The sequence below is a fragment of the Talpa europaea genome, assembly GCF_964194135.1.
Source record: "Talpa europaea genome assembly, chromosome: 14".
NCBI lineage: Eukaryota > Metazoa > Chordata > Mammalia > Eulipotyphla > Talpidae > Talpa > Talpa europaea.
Window position 1 is genome coordinate 23,528,483 of NC_140082.1, and position 23,124 is coordinate 23,551,606.

The 23,124-nt window shown below is 35.7% G+C and overlaps 1 protein-coding gene across 1 annotated transcript in view; it reads left to right on the forward strand.

Annotated features, from left to right (window-relative positions):
- The window catches only part of DNAJC1 (DnaJ heat shock protein family (Hsp40) member C1), a gene marked incomplete at both ends in the record, with an annotated part of 121,511 nt that overhangs the window by 89,713 nt on the left and 8,674 nt on the right, over positions 1-23,124 (forward strand). The window contains one exon of the mRNA XM_084253409.1: positions 12,969-13,088. Within this exon, the coding sequence (XP_084109535.1) occupies positions 12,969-13,088 (120 nt within the window). The remainder of the gene's footprint in view (positions 1-12,968; positions 13,089-23,124) is intronic.

Consider the following 23,124-nt stretch of genomic DNA (forward strand, 5'->3'; position numbering starts at 1 on the left):
AGGGGCTGAGAGGATTCACCAGACAGAGCGGGGAGCAGAACAGGCAGACTGACTGAAACACACTGCTGAGGGGAGCAGCAGGTGAGACAGGAAAGATCTGCTGCATCATGTGGGTTATCTCCCTGGCCAGGGATTGAACTCATTCTGCAGTGGCTGCAGATAGCTTCATAGTGCTGAGACTTAACCTCTTGAGCCACCAGGGAGGCCCTAACTCCTGAGCTCTTGAACCTTGTTTCTCAGAAATCTGCCCAAGGTGGTTTTGACTTAATTTTCCTGATAATTTATGATGCTGAACATATTTCAAATGCTTTTTGGTCATTTATATCCTTGGAAAATTGCACATTAAGATTTTTATCTACTTTTTAATTGGGTTGCTTGCCTTATTATTGAATAAGAGTTCTTTATGTACTCTAGGTACCAGAACCTTATCAGAATCTAGAATATATATTTTGTATCAGGGAAGTATATATAAGTCAAAGCCACTATGAGATGTTGCTTCACACTCACTAAAATGGTCGTAATAAAAAGACAATTTTTTTAAAGTTGGCAATTACTAAGATAACATATCTTAAATTCTAACTCAATTTCTGCATAAAGGTTCGGGGAGTTTTTCACAATGGTAGGTTGACCACAAAAATTTACCAAGATTTTTGTAGATTACTTCATCATTCTCTAGTGGTCTGCTATCAACAGTCTAAATCCAAAGTTAAGTATAAGAGCCTGACTACTAGTCAAAGCCTCATCCTTGGATACCTGCTTTGGGATGAAAGCATTTCTGTCAATTCCCACTAGACTTTTGATTGGAAAGATAGACTGGCAAGATAGACTACAGAAGAGATTCTTAATAGTCTCAAGAGCTTATTTCTGTTTTGTTCATTTGTTTATCTTCCACATCTGTGTTTTTTTTCTGATTTATTTCACTTAGCGTAATATCCTCTAGGTTCATCCATGTTAAAGCAACTAGTAGGATTTCATTTCTTTCATAGCTTAATAGTATTCTGTGAGATCACACACACACCACATCATCATTAATCATCTGTTACCATAACATGTTATATTTCCAGCTCTTGACTATTGTGAATAATGCCTCAGTGAACATGGGGGTGCATATATCTTTATGAGTTAGTGTTGTTCTTTCATTGGCTATAGTTCCAAAAGCGGAATTGTATGATTATCTGTCAATTCCATTTTTAAATTTTCAGGAATCTCTACACAGTTTTTTCATGCTCAATTTATATTCCAGTAATTTGCAAGGGTTCCTTTATCCCAATATCCTCTCTAGTGTTTGTTGTTACTCCTTTTTTCTATTTAAGATTTATTTTTATTGGCCTCCCTGGTGGCACAAGGGGGTTGAGCACCTCACTATGAAGCAATCCGCAGCCTCTGCAGCATGAGTTCGATCCCCAGCAGGCCGGGGAGAAACCACATGGCGAAGCAGACCTCTCCTGTCTCGCCTGCTGCTCCCCTCAGCAGTATATTTTCAGTCAGTTTGCCTGTTCTGTTCCCCACTCCGTCTCTGGTAAACCCTCTCACCCCCCATATCTCTGGCCTGTACCCCAGCTCTTGTATGCACAAATAAATCTTTTTAAAAAAAAAAAGAGGCCAGGGGGCAGGGCAGGTAAGAGGATTCACCACAGACAGAGTGGGGAGCAAAAACAGATAAATCTACAGAAATACACTGCTGAGGGGAGCAGCAGGCAAGACAGGAGAGGTCTGCTGTGCCATGTGGGTAGCTCCCTGGCCAGGGATTGAACTCGTCCTGCAGTGGCTGCCAATAGCTTGATAGTGCTGAGGCTTTAACCCCTGCGCCACCAGGGAGGCCCCCATATGTTGTTTCTTTAAATAATAGTCATTCTCATAGGTGTGAGAACAATATCTCATTGTTTCAATTTGCATTTCCATACTATGAGATGATGAACATCTTTACATGTACCTGTTGGCCTGGCCCTCTGTGTGTCTTCATTGGAGATCATCCATCCATTTTTTTAATTGGGTTGTTTGGGATTTGTTGTTGTTGTTGTTAGATGAGTTGTTTATATATTTTGGATATGAACACCTTACTGGATTATGATTTGTAAATATCTTCTCCCATTCAACTCCCATTCCTTTTTGTTTTCGTGATAGTTTCTTTCATTGTGCAGCTTTTTAGTTTGATATAGTTCTGTGTGTTAATTTTTGCTTTTGTTTCCTTTGCTGTTCAAGTCAAGTCTCCAAAGCATCAGTTGTCACCAGAGTTGTCAAGTATATTACCTTTGTTTTCTTCTATTTATTTTGTGGTTTTAAATCTTACACACAAATCTTTCTCAATTGTTCGTTTTTGTGTGTGGTGTGAGATAGTGGTCTAGTTTCATTGTTTTGCTTGTGACTGTCCAGTTTTCCCAACACCATTCATTGAAGGTTCTCCATTCTATGCTTTTGGCTCCTTTGTCATAAATTACTTGTCCATATAGGTGTGGGTTTATTTCTGAGCTCTCAATTCTGTTCCATTAATCTGTAGTGTTCATTTCTATTCCAGTGCCATGCTGTTGTGATTATTATACCTTTGTAGGATAGTTTGAATTTTGGGATGATGAATGGAGGTCCATTTTCAGTTTTTCTCTCAGGATTATTTTGGGTATTTATAATTCTTTGTAGTTCCAAATAAATTTTATGAATTTATTTCTGTGACAAATTCAGTTAGGATTTTGATAGGGATTTTATTGAATCTGTATGTTGTGTTAGGTAAGATGGCCACTTTAGTGATGTTAATTCTTCCAGTTCATGAGTATGGAACATCTTTCCGTTTCTTTGTGTCTTCTGTTTATTTCCACAATGTCTTATAGTTTTCAGAGTATGTTTTTATTTTCCTGCCTAATTTTTTTCCTAGGTATATGTTCTTTTTTATGCATTTGTAAATAGAATTATTTCTTGATTTCTTTCTGCTAGCTTGTCATTTACATTTAGAAACACATCTGATTTTTGTGTATTTTATAGCCTGCCAGTTTACTGTATTCATTTGTTACTACTTTTTTTTTTTGAAGATTTATTTATTTATGCATACGAGAGCTGGGGTACAGGCCACAGATGCGGGGCTTGGGGGGTGAGAGGATTCACCAGAGACAGAGTGGGGAACAGAACAGGCAGATTGACTGAAGTACACTGCTGAGGGAAGCAGCGGGCGAGTCAGGAGAGGTCTGCTGTGCCATGTGGGTTGCTCCCTAGCCGGCCTGGGATCGAACTTGTGCTGCAGAGGCTGCCAATTGCTTCATAGTACGGTGCTTAACCCCTTGCACCACCATGGAGGCCCCTCATTTGTTACTTCTAACCATTTTTTTAATCTGCAAATTGAGGCAGTGTTATTTCTTCCTTCCCAATTTGGATAACAATTTCTTATCTAATTGACTTGGATAGGACTTATAGTACTATGTTGAATAATAATGGTGAAGAAAGGGCATATTTGTCTTTTTCCTGATCTTAAAGGAAAAACTTTCAGGTTTCTCTGTTGAATATGATGTGGGTTGTGAATTTGCCATATATGGCCTTCATTATGTTGAGGTATGTTTCTTCTATATCCATTTTTTTCCTTTGATTTTCTCATTGACCCAAAAGTTGTTCAATAGCATATTGTTTAGTGTCCACATATTTAGGGTTTCTCTCTTTCATCTGTTGTTTGATTTCTTGTTCCTTGCCTTTATGATTTGAAAGATGCCTGATATGATTTCAATCTTCATTAATTTGTTTAGTCTTGATTTTTGTCATAACATATGGTCTGTCCTGAGAGTGTACTAGGTGCACTAGAGAAGAATGTTCATTCTGATTTGGAATAGGATACTCTGTAAATTTCTATTGGGGGCCTCCCCGGTGACGCAGCAATTGAGCGCTGGGTTGTGAAGCTGCCTGCAGCCTCTGCAGCACCGGTTTGATCCCCGGCCGCTGGGCAAGGGTCCCAGATGGCTCACAGACCTCTCCTGCAGCCCGCTGCTCCCCTGAGCACTGTACTTCGTCACTCTGCCTGTTCTACTCTCCGCTCTGGCTCTGGCGAATTCTCTCACCCTCCCACACCTCTGACTGTACGCAGTGCTTGTATAAATAAATAAATAAATATTTAAAAAATTCTGTTGGCCTCATTTCATCTATTTGTCATAAGGCCATGCTTCCTTGTTGATTTCCTGTCTAGATCATCTCTCCATTGAAGTATGTGGGGTATTATAACTCCATATTATTCCTGTTTTTGTATTGTCTATGTTCCCCCCTTTATATGCATTAATATTTGCTTTATGTATTTTGGTGGTCCTATGTTAGGTGCACACAAATTAATACTTGTATGTCTTCTTGCTGTATTTAACCCTTTGTCATTACACACTGTTCATCTTTGTCTTTTTATTACCTTTTGGTTTGAAGTCTGTTGTATCTGATATAAAGTATAGCAGTTCCTACATTTAAATATTTTTCTGTTGGCTTGGAGTACCATTTTCCACCCTTTCATTTTAAGTCTGTTGTTTTTAATACTCCTAAGTGACTCTCTTATGGGTATCATATAACTTTTAAGGAACTATTGCTGTTTAAGGGCTTGCTGTTACTACTTTATCTTTGTTTTTTTGATTCTTTCTGTTTATTGCCTTCGTTTTTTGGTGAATTTTCTTTTTTTTTTTTTAATTAAAATAGAGATTCCACCACAGCATTTCTCCTAGTGGAGGTCTAGTGACAGCAAACTTCATCAGCTTTTGTTTGTTTGGACAAACAACTTTATGTCTCCCTCATATCTGAAAGTCAAGAATATTCTGCAAAACTACCTCACAGCTTTTATCTTTGAGTATTCTGAGTATTGTGGCACATTCTCCTGGCCTGTCGCATTTCTGCTGAGAAGTCTGATGGTAACTTGAAGGAAGTGCCTTTATCTTACATGCTTTTCCCCCTGGCCTCTTTTAATGTTCTTTGCCTTTAACTAATATTTGATAGTTTCACTAATATATGTGTTAATGTAGGTATGTTTGCATTTAGATAACCAGGTGTTCTGTTAGCTTCATAGACTTGTATATTCAGGTTCTTCCCCAGCTTTGGGAAGTTCTCAGCTACTATTTCTTTGAATAAGTCCCTCTTTTCTCTTTACCTTCTGGGATATTCAGTATACTTATCTTGCCTTTCCTAATGAAGTCCACAAGTTCTCATCATGTTTCTTCATTTATTTATTTCTCTTCTACCTAGATATTTTCTGGTTTTTTTTTTCCACTGTTGCTTTATTATTGCTTTATTATGTTTGTTCATGGAGATGACCCTCAATTCACGGACCATGGAGACTCCACAATTCCTCCTCCTAACTATAGGCACATGCCCTCCAGGTGGAGGGTTACCTGATTAGATTCACCCCTTCTCAGGCATTCTTTAGGTATCCTTCACACAGCCCACCCCAGAGCCTCTGAGTGACTATGTCATTTCTGAGTTTCTGTATTTCTGCTCACTAATTTTTTTCTTCCATTAAGCCTCTATTTCCATAGCTTTCTTTGGCACTCTTCAGGTCATCTGTTGAGTTCTTCACATTCTGAAACTTTGTTAGTTTCTTATTTATAGCTTCATTCTCTTCCTTCTCTTTAATTTTATTACTGAATGCATTGAATTTTTCTGAGTTTTATTCTAGCTCTTTAATGTTCTTCATGATAAATATTTTGAATTTTCTCTTAGGTCTTAAAGTTTGATCTCTTTAAATATGGTTTCTAGAAAGTTATTTTCTCCTCGTGATTTCATTATCTTGAAATTTCAAGTTGCCAATGCATATATTCCTCTGTATGAACATTTGGCTTACCTACCACCTTTTATTATCTGTTGCTTGTATTTAAAATCTAGAGAATCCATTACTGTCTGCCTCATAAGTGATTCAAAACTCAGAGCAACACTAGGCACCTAGAGCTGGATACAAGGTAGTATTAGATGCTTATCTTTTTGTTTTCCAGTAGGTGGTGCTATCCCTTAATTTTTTGACTATTGATGACTGCTGTAGGCTCCACTGGCAACCCAGAAATGGTAGAAGAGCTGCCACTGTTCAGTGGAGAGACGGGAGGGTCACAGCATAAGGAAGCCTAGTTGCTATTGAGGGCTTACTTGATGAGACCTTTCGTGTGTGTGGCCCACTGTTCTCTCTCCTCTCTAGCTTTTTGGGTCTGAGACTTAGTCTTCTGTCAGCTGTCTCTATTGCTCTCCTTACCTCCAACACATGTGGAGCACTACAGCTCTACCTCTTTGGGGTTCACGTGAGCCAAAGACATGGAACTCTACATCATTTCTATTCTCCCCTCCCCAGGGCCTCTGGTTGGACTAGCAACACACTTCTCCATCCCCACCCTTTCAGTCCTCCATCTTTGTGCATCTCTCTCAACCCACTTTCATTCACACAGATCAGACCTTGGAAGCATCCCTTCTAATGTTGTCTGTGTCAGTGCCTGAGCTTCATGGGATGCTTCAGCTATGTTGTAGGACCCTCTCAGTGTTGTTTTGTCTTGAATGGTTATTAAAGGAATGACCTATGTCACCATCTTGGTGATGTCACCTCCTCTTTTTTTTTTTTTTTTTTTTTTTTTGTAGGTGGTAGTGCTTACTAGACATACTTCAGGGAGGTTTTTTTCCTATACTGCTCATATTTTTTCCTCCAGACAGCCTGTAATCAGTGTAATAAGGATTAGGATCCTTCCCCTGACAGTAGTTGAAGTAACACCTTTGCTATGCCATGGGTCTTTTCCCCTATAACTCTGAAGATCAAGATCTTTTCTGCAACAAAGATGGAGGCAGCAGAAGTAGCAAAAGCATTTTGTAAGGTTCTGGCAGCCATCTGCCTTTAGGAGTTTATAGCTTTGTACACATTTCTTCTGCCATCTGAAAGCAGAACATTTCTTTTGGTATTCTTGGGTATGGGAACATTGTCACCTAAGTTTATATGGAAATTCTTTTGAGCATTCCCAGATCCAGAAATAACCTACCAAATGTAAAGTTCTACTTTCACAAGTTGGGATATCCTGTAATTCAACCCTTCAAATAATGACTGTTCTTCAAATAGGCACCACTATTCCTCCACTCAAGTACCACCCAGTGGACCTAATATCTTACTAGTTCTAAGACTTTTCCCCGAACCCTTTAAAGAATGGGGACCAACATCTGATTGAGATGTACAGCTAGGCTGTCATCAAATAAGTCTTTCCCCTGAGTCTAGCATCAGTCATGGCTCATGCTGGAATTTAAATACATTTCAGGCTAACACATAGATGAGTCTGGACTCAGACACAGGATCCAAGGCCACTTAAAGGAGTGAGACTTCAAAGCTATCACCAAACACCTGAAAATGGAGTCAGACTATTACAATATTACCATGAATGGGTGATTATAGTACATACTATCTAGGTTAGAATTTGCAAGTGTGTGACAGTTTTAAATATTACAACTTTTTCCATATGAAATCTTGTGGGAATTCTTGATAAATATGTCACCTTTGATCATATTTATCATTACTCCTTTCTAAATTACCACAAAAAAAAGAGAGAGAGAGAATACAAAGATATAACCCTTAGAAAAAAGATGAAACAATTATATCAGGCAGGAAATATTAATGAAATTTTAGAAGATGGAAAGCAATGGATAATTTGTAACTACTGCAGTCTTAGCTTTCCCTACTGTTTAGTCCTTGCAGCCAGGAGAAGCTGACTCATGTCACAGAAGCGGGAAAAGCTCAAGAAATGTGTGGGCTGGGACAGGAAAATTGGGTAAAAGACTGTGTACAGAATAGAACACTCCTCCAATTTGTTATTTAACAGTATTCTAAAAAAGGAATAAAAATGGGCCAAAACTTTATTGAAAAATAGCCTGAAGAGCAGCAATCAATCTAAGATTTCAATTTTGCAGACTTTGTGGAGTGACTCATTCAGCCTTTCTCAAACAGGGTTTCATAAGAATTATGCTCTAATGCTTTATGCATCTATTGTATGTAACAAGTAAACTTCTTTCCTACTCTGTGTACCATCCTTGGGAGAATTGAAAAAATGGCTCTCAAATAATTTTGTTTTTAGATTTAGACAAGGAACCCCAGCTGAGAAAGGATACTCCCAAATAGTAAATCAAAAACAGTATTCCTTTACTAAGAAAATTGTAGAGATTAGCACTATCATTAAATAGAACTCTGAGATTCTTACCACATCCTCATATCCATGTAGCTCAACTATTGGGTCTCTATGGTAAATTACTCCAAACTTAATTTGCTGTAGTACTGGACATGGTCATCTTGGATCACCTTTGTCCCTCCTCCTGATTTCGCTATTATCTTGTGAGGAGACTATTCTGGGATCTTTTCTCTCTTCCAGCTTTTAGTTCTCAGCACTGTTACTGCACTGGCTTACCCAAATCTTTGTTAAATAGCCCCTCTGTAAATAAACCCTTCTCAACAGACAAAATCACGAAAGCTACTAAAGGGGTTGCGGGGGAATCCTTCCATTAGCTCTGACTCCATTGGGTCAGAGTCAAGAGTAGAAGGACTGATGTGGTTTCATGTCTTTACCTCTCTGGTTTCATCTCCTCTGCTTGCTCCAGTTGCTTGCTTTGTTCCATCCATTCTGGTCATCTTGCTACCTCAAACATCAGACATGCTGTGACCTCGAGGCCTTTGCAACTTGCCATTTCTTATTCCTAGAATGATCTTCCTGTATTAATTATATTTTACTGTGTAATGAATCATCCCAACACTTTTGGCATAAAATATTTTTTTAAAGGAAAGGGTCAAACATTTTTGTCTCTTCAAGGAGAATTTATTTATTGCTGCTCCCCAAAAAGGAGGTACAAGGGAATTTGAACAATTTGCATTGTTTAAATTCTGTAGTAAAGGACCTCAAACTGCCTGTAGAAGCTGACTCAGCTTTAGTTAAGGACCAAGTTTAAAAATTATTTCCATCTGTTTCTGACCAATCTTTAGTCTTATTGTGCTTAAAAGGAATGTAGCTCACGTTACCTAGCATACTAACATGTTACCTAGCATATTAACATCACCCCAATTGGCTTATACTCTGTTCAAGTCTACGGATCACACACTTGGTGGTGGTGGCCCCAAGTTAAATTTCTAAACTTATCCTGCCACCACAGATAGATAACAAATTGGAGGTTGGTGCCAATTTACACACCACAGTTTAGAATACTGGTCCAGAAGGCAACTAAGCCATAGATAAGGAGGCATTCCTGGTCAGTTTGAAGTAATGATTGCTGCTCAAGAATGACATTAGAACAGTGGTTAGGATGAGTTACAAGCTTTTCTTCAAAAGAAAACTTTCGGGGCCTCCCTGGTGGCACAAGAGGTTAAGACGCAATCTATGGGACTGTCTGCAGCCCCTGCAGCACAAATTCAATCCCCGGCCAGGGAGCAACTCACATGGTGCATCAGACCTCTCCTGACTTGCCCGCTGCTCCCCTCAGCAGTGTACTTTGGTCAATCTGCCTGTTCTGTCCCCCACTCTCTCTGGTGAATCCTCTCACCCCCAACGCCTCTGGCCTGTACCCCAGTTCTTGTATGCATAAATAAATCCTAAAAGAAAGAAAACTTTCTCATCCTAAAAATACAAAGCCATTTAAGTTCATTTGTTTTTTATGTACCATTTTTCCACATATAGTCAAGGGCACTTAACTTTTATTTTTAATTAGATACAAAAATTGGATGGCTGAAGGCCAAATGCATATTCTAAAATACAAAATCAATACAGAGTATAGAATTAGGGGGAGCAGATTATTAGATATATCTGCACTAGGAGATATACACCTGGGTGATACTTTGTAAAGATACTATTTTCTTACGTAAAATTTCATAGAACTTATGAGTTGAGCTGAGTCTAAAAATAGTTGAATCCAAAAATGTAACTTTTATAATTATATAACTAATAATTAACAGGTCATTTCAATAGAAATATTATTCATTAAGAAGTTTCAGTATCTATTAGTTAATAATAGATCTTTTGTTACCAAGTTTGAAAGTGCAGTACATACATTTTTATAAATTTTCAGTACCAAATAAATTGCATGATAGCTTATAATTAGCATTTTATGGTCTAATGCTCTGAGGGGGGGGGGGAGTATGTATAGGTTACTTTAATGTCCAACTCCTATTTCCCATGGATATAAGGATTTTCAAAGAGACCACATCTTTGAACATAATTGGTTTTATGACAGAAGTCTATCCCAAATGGACATTATTTGGGAATGCAACTTAAATTTTCATAGCAGCTCTTACTTTAGATATTTTTTCATCATCACATAAAATATTGAATAATTTGAAAACTTACTTTTTATTTTGTATTCAGTATGGAGATTTATTCCCAGAGTGAGGCTTTTCTGATGCAAAATTGAAATGCTTGTGTAGTCACAACAGCTGTCCCCACACCATGTGGTATCTTCCATTACTTTACTGTAGAGATGAATTTTTGGCCCAGTGTCTCAGTAATATTGGACACACATGGTTTTAAGTGGCAAAGCCGTATGCTTATGCATTCATTTGACTTTCACAGCTACAGTTGGCTTCAGATTAGAACAAGAAGAATACATTCACACCATGACCACCCTCATGGCTGCTGTAGTAGCTGGATCACAGTAGGCTCTGTTGCTTCTAAAGACACAGCTAACTATTGCTGAGGAATTACACATACACCAAAGTGCCTTACAGCTGTAGGAGATAGAATAATGAATTGCTAAAAGGATTCTCTCAAAGATTGCAGATTATGGTCCTTGTTAGTTTCGACCTTATTTTTAAAATATTAATAAAAATCATGATCATGAAATAGCCATAAACTGAAAGACTTACAGCAATAGATGATTTTTTAGGATATCAGCCACAATATTTGATTTTATACTTTGCCTATCTAGACCAAAAAAGCACTGCAGTTTTAGACTGCAGATTGATTTTTAATGTCCATTTTTCATATATGCAACGTACTTGTGGAAGTCAATCTATTAAAAATAGAAAATTTTTAAACTAGTTTGCTGTGCGAAACAGTGTAGTTTATATTACATTATAGACATTTTGTTTGAGGCAAAAATGTTATAATTAATGCAGAAATAAGATGATTTGATTTAGTGTGAAATTGCATTGATATGGATATGGTTTGAATACTATGTCTCCACAGTGTTTAACTTAATGCTTTTCATGGTATGACTGTACTATAAGCTTACGTTTAAATTCTTTTACACTCTTGCATTTATAAAGCCAGTTGGTGTACTTATTGAAATTTCAGCTTTTTAAGCAATAAAAATAATTTCCTTGAAAATACAAGTATGTTCCTCATAATATCTGAACAATACTTTTTCCTGCCAAATAGAGTAAAAACAAATAAGCAAAAAGAAAGAAAAAGCCCTTAGTGTAAAATGTTTAATTATCTGATATGGAGAATTAGTTATCTAATATTCACTAAATGTCAGAGAAATTCCGACCATACCCAATGTAGGTTACCTTTTTATATAAGTGAATTTATGCATGTATGGTAAGGGTTGGACTGATGAATATGTTGGAGGCTTTCAGCTTTTAGTGGATACAAAATAGAATGATTGATAAAATCCTCCCTACTATTGGCTATTATTTACTGACTCTTAAGTGGCAGGTTGTATTTATGCCAATTTATCTGCTTCAGGGAACATTCTTGATAGCAGAACAAAGTGAATAAAAGTAGTTTGCTTTGCAAATGAATGCAAATGGGAGAGCCTTTCGGAAAGCCCTTTAACAGGGGCAATGCACTTTGATTATGAGTGAAGCTGCCATTTGGACATGGTGAAAAGAGCACGCTTGAACCATTGATTGGGGGAGACAGTAAAAAGTCAGGAAGGGCTCCGTTAAGCTTGCAGTGAGGCAGGCGGATGTCAGTGTGGTTAGAGCACAGTGGGAGAATGACAGGGAGGATTAGTGTCAGGGAGAAGCTTTGCTGTAGCTGTGGAGATAGTCCCTGGGGTCACTCACCTCTGACTGTTGTTCTGTGCTGATGGTTCTGTAATGCAAACGGCCTGATGTATGCCCGTTCATTATCGGAAATGGTGATTAGAAAAGGTATTTGTCTCAAAGGTTTCTTTTTTTTTCCTTTCTTTTTAATTAAAGTAAAATAAGGTAGGCTTCCTTCATCTTTCTTCTGACTCCTAAAGTATTATTGTTTAATACCAGAGTGGTTACTGTTCTGTAAAGAATAGTTTAGTATAAAATTTAATGTAAAAATGTAAATTGTAACGTGTTTGTTATTTGGTATTTATTTTTCTTTGCTTAGCTGAGGGTTGGACCAGCTGGTAGTGCTGAATCAAATGCTGAGAATATGTTTACTCTTAAAATTTTTGCTTTTACAAAAAAAAATTTATAAGCTTTAAGGTATTATTCAGTTTAATGATTTGTTCAACTGTTTGAAGCTTCTCACCTTAAAAATGAAATGTTGACTTGCATGGATTTGATGGCTTAAGTCTTGATTTGCAAGAGTTTCTAATTTTCTGCTCTGAAGTTTTGTAAAATGCTAGCATTTGATAAGTTAAATTTTTGGAAATGCTATTTTTAGAATAGAATGAACCGAAACATATCTATCATTTCTGATTCTAAAGTACTATATTCCCTTTGCTTACTTTAAAGTATAATTTTTCTTAAAACTTGAAGACCTTTATGGTTTAGTAACATGAGGCATTGGTAAACAGCAGTGACACAATACATTTTATAGGCTCTGAGAATGGGTCCTCACTTTAATGCAAAATTGAATTGTCCTTTCTTTTAATGTCTTCAAAAGCCTAGCTACACAATATTTCTGCTTTCTTATTTAGCATAGATAGAAAAATAAAGCTGGAGTATTGCACTCTAATGTTAAATATTCAATTCAAAACTTTATACTGTTAGATACTTTTTAAGTTGTTTTTGCAGTAAATATATTGCAAATAATATGTTTCACAAGCTTATTAAATGTTTTAGCAAACATTCTCCCAATTATCCTTTTTTTTTTTTTTTCTTTAATGTTTTGCAGGCACCTGAATGGACAGAAGAGGACCTCAGCCAGCTGACAAGAAGTATGGTTAAGTTCCCTGGAGGGACCCCAGGTCGATGGGAAAAGATTGCCCACGAATTGGGTCGATCGGTGACAGATGTGAGTTCACTCAGATTTGCATTGTACGGAGAGTGACAAACCAGAACAAGCTAACTATGTAGAGGCAGACATAGATGGGTCCGACATTATCTTTGGAAAAAGGCTACAATCCTTTTAGGACCTGGAAGTGAACCATTAACGAAATAAGCAAGAAGCAGATGTCAGCCAGCTCCCTGGTCCACAATTAACAGCTGTGTGAGGAATTCTAATGTTTAGAGACTTAAAATACTGTAACCTAATCACAGAAAAACAATGCTAGTTTTTGTTTTTATTGTCCCTTTAACTGTGGAAAATAGTTCTCAGGTTGATCAGAATTAGAGAAGTTGTATTTCAGCTGGATCTTTTTAATGTTGAATATAAATATTTAGACAGGTGGTTTGCATTAGTTAAAAGAGCATTATTTCTATGTTTGTTTTTATCTCAAGGATGATACCTACCATCTACTTTGACAAGTTTTTTAATGAAAAAATATCTATATATGTTATAAAACATTCAAACACAAAAACTACTAGCATTGTAATGCTAACATTTCTCAGTAATTAAGTTAGAGTAGGCTGAGTCCTTAACATTCAGAAGACAAAATGTTTACAGGCAAAGTTTTTGACTTAGCACTTTGGGTGCTTTTAGTCAGAAAATTTAAGGCAGAGAATCTTATAAAAACACCTACCACAATACCTAAGATGTAATATTCAGTAAATGTTTACTTGAAATTGAGAGAAATTTTTATTTTCATGAGTATAATCTATTTTTATAAATGACAGTAAATATCCTTTACTAAATAAATTCTATAGATAAAATATTTAAGGGGTTACTGAAAAGATACAAATTTCCTTTTCAATTTTGTTAGTATACTTTAGTCTTTTCTAACAATGAAAAAAATATCTTGCAAAATGATTCATAGATATAACTACCAAAGGAAAAAACCACTTGTTACATAAATGATTAATTTTTCTTAATGAACTACAGGAAATATTAGTGTCAGTGTTTAAATTACACATGAATATTTTTATTATATAGATCTTTTTAAATTCACATTTAAAAGACTACTGTTTATTCCCCAGAACTTCTTTTCTGCTAAGAATGCCACAGGGACATGTTTATCATCCTAAGATTGTTCACAAAGATAAATAACTTAGTACTATGTAATTATTATTAATATCATGAATAAAAATTGCCAAAATAGTTTTTAGAAAGTTGTGAGACCAAAATGGTCCCAAAACTCTAGTTCAGGTACATAATGAAAAAGAACAGTTCATTTAGTGTCTTTTTTAAAAACAGCACTAACTTTTTGTTACAATGTCCAAGGCAGATGGGAATTTAGTAGAGCAATATTTTAAGTTAATTTGTCTGTATTTCTGAGAGATGAAAGTTTAAATGCTGAGAATATACATGATGCAACCAACTCAACCTTGAGATGGCTAGTTAGTATTATATATCTAGAAAATCTATCCATAATTTACAATAATAGTAGGCAAATACATCTTTTCAGACTTTTGCAAATTTATCCCATATGTGTCAGTCTCTTTTCCTCTAGGCTTAACCCCAGAGAGACTGATTTCATATCTGTAATAGATATTTTTTTCCTTTTATGATGGAAGTAGCAAACATGACTGCGATTTTTTTCCTTTGAGTATAAATTACATTTTCATATTTTCTAAAGTATATTGGTAATATTTTGTAAACTGAAACTTTTTTGGAACTGAAAGATGACATTGCAGCTTTTCTTCTATATGGATAGATTAAATAGATAACAGATTCACACTATATTTTCATTCTGTGAGCATCGTCTCCATAGCTGGACTATAATTTCATTTCAATTGCTTATACAGAGAAACATACATATAAACTGTAGATCACTCTAAAAGAACAGGTATTTGAAGACTCAGAATAACTGTTTTTCTAGTGAACACAGTGAATAATATTGAAGCAGTTAAAATGGGCTCAACTATGACAGTGCCCTTAGTAGAATGTCAAGTTAATCACACTTTAGAAGATCACTTAGACTTCTTTTTGGCTTATGGTATTAGATTTATTTTCATTAAGCATTTGATTATGAAAAGAAACCAAGTTCAGTTTGCTGTTATCAAAACCTCTGCATAGTGACCTGCTACAGCCTCTTCCAGTTTGCTCTCTGGCTTTGCATTTCTGTTCTTTGACCCATTTTTCTTACTAAATTTGTAGCTTCAGGCTTCGTTCTCTTTTCTTGGAGAAACAATTGTCCTTTTGGAAGGAAGGGTGAGTGGATCTATACATTATTTGAGCTAACAGTGAAAACCCATTTTATTCCTCAATTAAGAAAGGAGTTGTGTTTTGATTTCATCATTAACAAGTTATATTGCTAAATTCCACCCTGGATAAATGCAAGCAATGTTACTAACCTTGGAAAAATTAATGCAAAAGTGTGTTTTAACTCAGGTATACATAAATACCTGAGTATTTATTGTTTAAAAAAAATCTGCATTATAAACATTTTAAATATTAAAATATGCTTTTCGGCAAATAATTTTGGTAACCACAAAGTTCACTCAAATTTTAAAAACAACAGAGGAAAGAAAAACTGTCCGGCCTGTAAAACCAACTTTAATGTGATTATTAACTGCAGGTTTTCTAAATTAAGGTCAGAGAGCCTCAGATTTCTTGCCTGTGAAGTAATAGCTTTCTCTTGCCTGAAAGTATGTAAACCGATTCTGCTTCTCTCCCTGGTCACTAATCTCTTGCATTCTGGTCATGATAACAGACTGATTGGAGATTTTCTGCCTGCTTGAGAAAGGCCCAGGTAGGCAGCAAAACAAAAGACAGGTGGATAGATTTAAGCACTTTCTTAATTAGCTTAGAATCTCAGTGAGAGGTTAAAAGTTTGTAGTTAGATAAGTGTTTGCATTTGTGAGTGAAAAGGAAGAGGGAAAATAATAAAATTCAAATTTTATGTCACCACAACTAGAGAGGAGATACCTATCAGGGAATTTATACTGTTATTTCAGTTGTTTCAAACCTATATTTGAAATGTTATGTTTTATTAGTAAACTAAATGTATACTAATTATTTTGGGATATTATTGCTATTACTTTTAGAGTTAGACTAGTCATACACAAATTGTAAATATGACAAGGCTCACCCTTGTGGTTTTTCTCTCATCGCTGCTGCCCGCTTGCCAGACTTCCTGCCATCGCGCTTTTCATCTGTGCCTGATCTCATGCTCCTTCCTTCCCTTCAGTGATACTTCAATTTTAGAAAAGAATGGGTCCTTTATTCTCATTCTCCTCATTAGACAAGCCACTAGCTAATATAATAACCAATTTTAACCAGATATCGTATAGAGTAACAGCGATTGGTGTAGATTTTTTTTTTTTTTTTTTTTTGCTAATTTCAGTATTGGTGATATGAAGAAATTAAGCTTGGGAAGTTTTCCTCCATTTACCTCTTCCAATTCTCATTTATTACAGCTGTGTTCAGGAACAGATGTGGAATTTTAACAATGGATTTTCAATAGATCTTGAAATGATCCAATAATTTTCCTCATGTGACCCCTAATGAACATAAATATATTGTCAAGGTCCTTTTTATTTCTAAGATAAACTTTCTTTGGTCACATTAGTATTTTAATAAACAAGTGGATTTGATATACTAATAATTTATTTAGGATTCTTGCATTTTGGAGTTGGAAATACTATTACTATTCATTTATATGGTAAGAAAATTTTTAGTATTCTCAGACTCCAAAAATAACCTACCAAATAGAACTATTCTACTTTTTGATAGTGGGGGAAATTTGTACCCAGTCTTCTAGCATCTAGAGTCAAGAAAATATTGAATCATAAAATCCAAAGAAAAAGGAAAGGATGGTATGAGAAAACTCAATAAATGAAACAGAATGATTGAAAATTATCAGTAATATCTCCTAGGGAGCAGAATAAAAAGATAACTTTAAAATATTGTAGAGTAGAAAAATACTGGGACTCAGTCCCCACTGGTTCCCTGGCCACAAAGGTTCCAAAGCCAGCACTTGACCTGACCCAGGACTCAGAGGAAGATGACCAGGAAGTGCTGGCAGCTGTGTTTGGACTCAGTCACTTATAAGATTAAAATAAATTTGGGTGATGATTTTTCTGAATAAACAGCTTTTTTATGTGAGGCACACCCTTTTGAAGATTGAGACCATGGAGTTTTATCTTTGAAGACAAAGGAACTCTTTGTGAAAGTCTGTGTTTTATATAGCAAAAATATGAATTCTGAGAATTCTCTAAAGGACTTATACAACATACTAGATGTTGGTGGAAGTATTTACATCCAGTCGGCTTGAAGACGCTCAAGTGGCCCTTACCACTGAGGAAACAGGATGACAATTCATTATGGGAAATTGCAAAAAAAAAAAAATGAGTGTTGTTGATAATATGCAGCTAAGACAGGTTTCTTTAAATATGGATTTTGTGAAATGAATATCTAGTTTTCTTACCCAACAAAACAGTGGATTTAATACTCTAGAGACTTTTTGTATCATTAGTGCAAGTACATTTTTGACATTTGCAGTTTGATTTTATTAGTATGACCTTGTGGGATGTTAAAATTAATTAAATTTCTATCTCCCCAGAAATAAACTCACTTATATAGAACTCATTTCAACAAAGTAGCCCATAACATATATACTATGGGAAAGAACACTTTTTTCAGCAAATATTGAAGTGCTCACTTCAGCAGCACATATACTAAAATTTGAATATGGAGAAAATTGATATGACCCTCCTGCAATAATGATTCACAGTTTTATAAAATATCAAGATTAAAGACTTGAACAAAAAACCTGAAACCATAAACTTGTGGAAGAAAAATTGATAAGCTCCTTGATATTGGTGTTGGCAATGATGTTTTAGACTACATCAAACAAAACTTCTGCAAAGAAAAACCATCAACAAAGTGATAACACAACTACAGAATGGGAGAAAATATTGCAAGCCATATATTCAATAAGAGGTTAATATGTACACACACATCACCCCAATTAAATAAGCAAAAGATCTAAATAGACATTTTCCTAAGAAGACATACAAATAGCCAAGAGGTCCATGAAAAAGTGCTCAGCATCACTAATCAGAGAAAAGCAAATGAAAGCCACAATGAGATAGTAGTCATCTTAATACCTTTGAGGTGCTATCAAAAAGGTGAGATAATAAATGCCTGCAGATACGTGGAGAAGAGAGACCCCTTGAACACTGTTGGTGGGAATGTAAACTGGCACAGCCTCTGTGAGGAATAAAATTACCATGTGTCCTAACAATTATACCTCTAGGTATATATCCAAAGGAAACAATCATTATCTCAGAAAGGTATCTATATTCCCATGTTGATAAAAGTATTATTCACAATAGCTAAATTATAGGGAAAAAACCCAAGTCAGTGGATGAATAAAATGTAGTGTGTATATACTATGGGATATTATTCAACCCCCCTCAAAAAAAAAAATCAAGCTCCCAGTAAAGATTGTGGCAAATTGGTTGCCACACACTAGAGGAAACAGAAGTTGGTAAAAGAGTACAAACAATTATAAGATGAATAAAGTCTCAGGATCTACTGTATAACATGGTGACTGCAGTTGATGACTATTGCAGAAATGAAATTTCCTAAAAGAGCAGAATTTTACATTTTCTTGTCCAAGAAATGTATACATTTATTAATTGTCTCTATGGGGGAATCCTCTCACAATGTATACATGTCAGATTATCACATTATACACTTAAGTATGTTTTCAATGACATCTTTAAAAAAAAAAAGTACATTGGCACCCATGTCATTTAAGTCATCTAGAACTATAGTAAAGAAATAGATTTGATGAAAGCTATGCTTACTACTGAAAGATGACTTTGCCTTCCTGAAGTGGTATGCTATCATACTCAGAGACCCACTAGTCAGTGTGCTTTTTACTAGGCCACTGTTTATTTGAAATGTCTTAATCTGCCTAGAATCATAAATTATCTGCTGAAAATCCCAAACTTAACCCCAATACTGAAATGCAGGCTCTCTTCTGAGACAAAAACTAATGAAGAGAAATTCTAATAAAAAAGGCTTACTTGCATTTATTATGCACCCATCATATGGTATCAGGAGACACAGGCTTGGTAAACAGACTAGAATATTAAAGTAAGGTGCAGACCATATGGAATTAGAAAACTGACCAATTGTCCTTTGCTGCTTTGTTCAAAGTTAACTTTAAGTTGAAGGAAGAGATGACTCGAAGATGACTATAGTAACATCCTGTTAGTTTCATAGTTTGATATTGAGGATCTAAAGAATTCAGGTTATAACTGCTATTTGTGGTGTATAGTAGACAGGCCAGATTGTGGTATATACTATATGCTCTCTCAGTACAAGGGATCACTAACCAGGCAATTCTCAAACCAAATCATGGATAATAACTTCTCTGGGAGAATCCCTCCTGTATCAGAACAAATATAAAATACTGAAAACAGAAATTGTTCCTTCAAAGGATCCACAATATGATTGTATTCACATATATATGTGTGTGTGCGCATATGGAGAGGGAGAGTAGAGGGCCACAGCCAAAACTAACCAGTGTACCATAGGCTGCCAGTACAGCCCACTGTGCTATCCTGACACAGCAGGTGGTTGGTGCACCTACAAAGGATGAACTTTGGGCATCTAGCTTGGGCATCAAGCTGCTTCTGGACTCCAGATGGCACCAACATAAAAACAAACCTTCAGGACTTGGATGGGTAGTAGAGTTACCAGAACATTGAAGCAAATACATAGAATCAGACAAAATGTGGCAACACAAAAAATGTCCCAAATGAGAGAGTAAAACAAAATTCTGGGAAACAAAGGACCCTAACAATGAAGATTAGCACTACTTAGGAATTCAAAAATGGTTATAAAAATGCTCACTGATCTCAGGAGAATAATGGGTGAACTAGAATGTTTAAGAAAGACTGAAACAAATTGTAGGGCTTAAGAATACAAAGAGACTTTTTAAAAAATACAGTAGAGGGGTCAGTAGCAAACTAGATGAAACAAAGGAGCAAAAAAAGTGAATTGGAAGACAGCAATAGAACTCACCCAGGCAGAAAAAAGAATTTTTAAAAGTAGAAATATAGTACTTGTATTATTTCCAGGAGGAGGAACAAAAGAGAAAATTTGAGGAAATATTCACTCTAAAGTTCCCTACTCTGGGGAAGGAAGCAGACATCCAGGTAATAAAAAACCCACAGTGTTCCAAATAAGAGGAATTCAAAGAGATCCAAACCAAGGTAAATTATAATAAAAATGGTAAAAGTTAAGAAGAGGGTCTTTAAAACCAGCAAGAGAAAACATGTCACATGAAAGGGAAACTGCATAAGGCTATCAGCAGATTTTCAACAGAAACTTTGTGGACTAGAAGAGAATGGCATGTCATACCCAGTGCTGAATGGGAAAAAATTCCACCAAGAATTCTCCCTAGCAAGGTTTTCATTCAGAATTGAAGCCAAGAGTTTTCTAGACAAGCAAAAGCTAACAAAGTTTATCACCACTAAACTGGCAATGCAAGAAATGTTAGTGGAATTTCTCAAAACTAAAAAGGCCTGAGATAAAAACAAGAAAACATATAGAAGGTGGAAAAAACTCACAGGAAAAGGTAAATTCACAGTAAAAGTAGTGGGTCAAACACCTATAAACAAAAATAAAGAATAAAAGACAAGAATAGTAAAATAAATGCCACAACAATTAGATACAACAAAGTTGTAAAATCACATCAAAAATATAACATGAGGGGAGGTAAATGTACACAGTTTTTGAATATGTTCAAATACAAGTAGCTGTCAACTCATAGAATAAGATATATCTGAGCCTCACCATAGCCACAATGCAGAAACTTATAAACACACAAAAGAAAATGAAAGATATACCAATAAAGAAAACCATCAAGCCTGAAGGGAAGGCAAAAAAGAAAAAATTTATGAAAATGAGCAAAAACAGTTAACAAAATGGCAATAAATAATACCTATCAAATATCACCTTAAATGTAAATAGATTAAAATCGCCAATCAAATGACAGAGTATATGCACACTTATATTCATTGAAGTACTCTATACTAGCCAAGTTAAAGAAACAACCTAAGAAGATGTGTTATACTTGCATATGGGAATACTACTACTTAACTATTAAAAAGATGAACTCTTGCCACTTGCAACAACATGGATAGAACTGGAAGGGTTTATCCTAAGCAAAATAAGTCATAAGGAGAAAGTCAAATACCAAATGATTTCACTCATGTGTAATATAGAGAAACAACAAAGGAACAGAAAACCTAAACCAAAACACACCCTAGAAATCTTATTGTAGAACTAAAGCTGCCAGAGCAGGTGAGGGCTAAGGGAGCAGTGGAATATAGTGGAGGATTATGGGTGCTTTGATGGTGAACATGGTATTGTAACATGTATTGGAAGAGGCGTGAACCTGTTTCCCCAAATTAATACATTGTTATAAGCCATTGTTACCTCAAAATAATAAGTTTTAATTAAATCTCAGAGCTAAAACAGTGACTAAACTGATAAAAATCAAAACCCAACTGTAGCTGTTTATAAGACATTCACTTAAAGGGTAAGGATATAGGGATGGAAAACGTATTGTGTACAAGTGAAGTTGAAAATCACAGCTATATTCATAGCAGACAAAATAGACTTTAAAACAGTTTTATATATAATAATGAGTGATCAATTCATCAAAAAGATATAGCAGTCATGAATATATATGCACCCTACATAGGAGCACCAAAGTATATTTAATGCATTAACAAACCTAAAGAAATTAATAGCAGCAACACAGTAGTAGAGGACCCCATTCATATCATTGGATAGATCTTCCACACTCCCCCCCTCAAAAAAAATCAAGGAAATATTTGTCTTACGTGACACATTAGACCAGATCGACATATATTGACATTCCATTCAAAAGCAGACTATACATTCTTATCAAGTACAAATGAAATATTCTCAAGAATAAATCACATGCTGATACACAAAATAATATCAACCATCTTTTCTGATCACAGTGGTGTGAAGTTAAAAATCAACCACAAGAGGGTCCTCCCTGGTGGCACACGGGGTTGAGACGCTACTTATATAGCTATCCGCAGCCACTGCAGCACATGTTCGATCCCCAGCCAGGGAGCTATCCACATGGCAAAGCAAACCTTTCCTGGCTCACCCGCTGCTCCCCTCAGCAGTGTATTTCAGTCAGTCCTCCTGTTCTGTTCCCTACTTTGTCTCTGGTGAATACTCTTATTCCCCATACCTCTGGCCTGTACCCCAGTTCTTATATGTATAAATTAATAAATCTTTAAAAAAGAATCAACCACAAGAACAAATCTGGGAAAACTACAAATATGTGGAGATTAAATGCATGGTACTGAAGAAATCAACAAAGTATCTGGAGACAACTAGAAAAAAAAAAAAAAACCTACATACCAGCATCTTGGGTTGCAGAAAAAGCAGTACTAAAAGGGAAGTTTACAGTAAAACAGGGGTAGCTCAAATATCAATCTACTTTGCATGTAAAGAATTAGAAAAAAAAGTGCCCCCGGTCAGTAAAAAGAAGTAAATCATAAAAATCAGAGCAAAGATAAATAAAATAGGGAAAAAAAAAAAACACAAAAGAGCAATATAACTAAGAGCTAGTTTTTTTTTTGGGGGGTTTTTTTGGTTTGTTTGTTTTTTTGCAGTGGTGGGCGGAAAACAAAACCTAAGAAACCCTTAGCTAGAGTCATTAAGACTCAAAGTCAGATTGAAAGAGAAGTTACAGTGAATACCACGGAAATACAGAGGATCATAAAAGGACTACTGTGAGCATATGCCAACAAATTAGAAGAAACAGATAAATTTCTTGAGTTGTGCAATCTCCCAAGACTGAATCATGAAGAAACAGAAAATTTGAACAGACCAGGAATAGATGATTTCACTTGTGAATTTTAGCAAACATTCTAAGATCTATATCCATATTTTTCAAACTTCCAAAAATCTGAAGAGGAGGAACTGCTTCACAACTCATTTT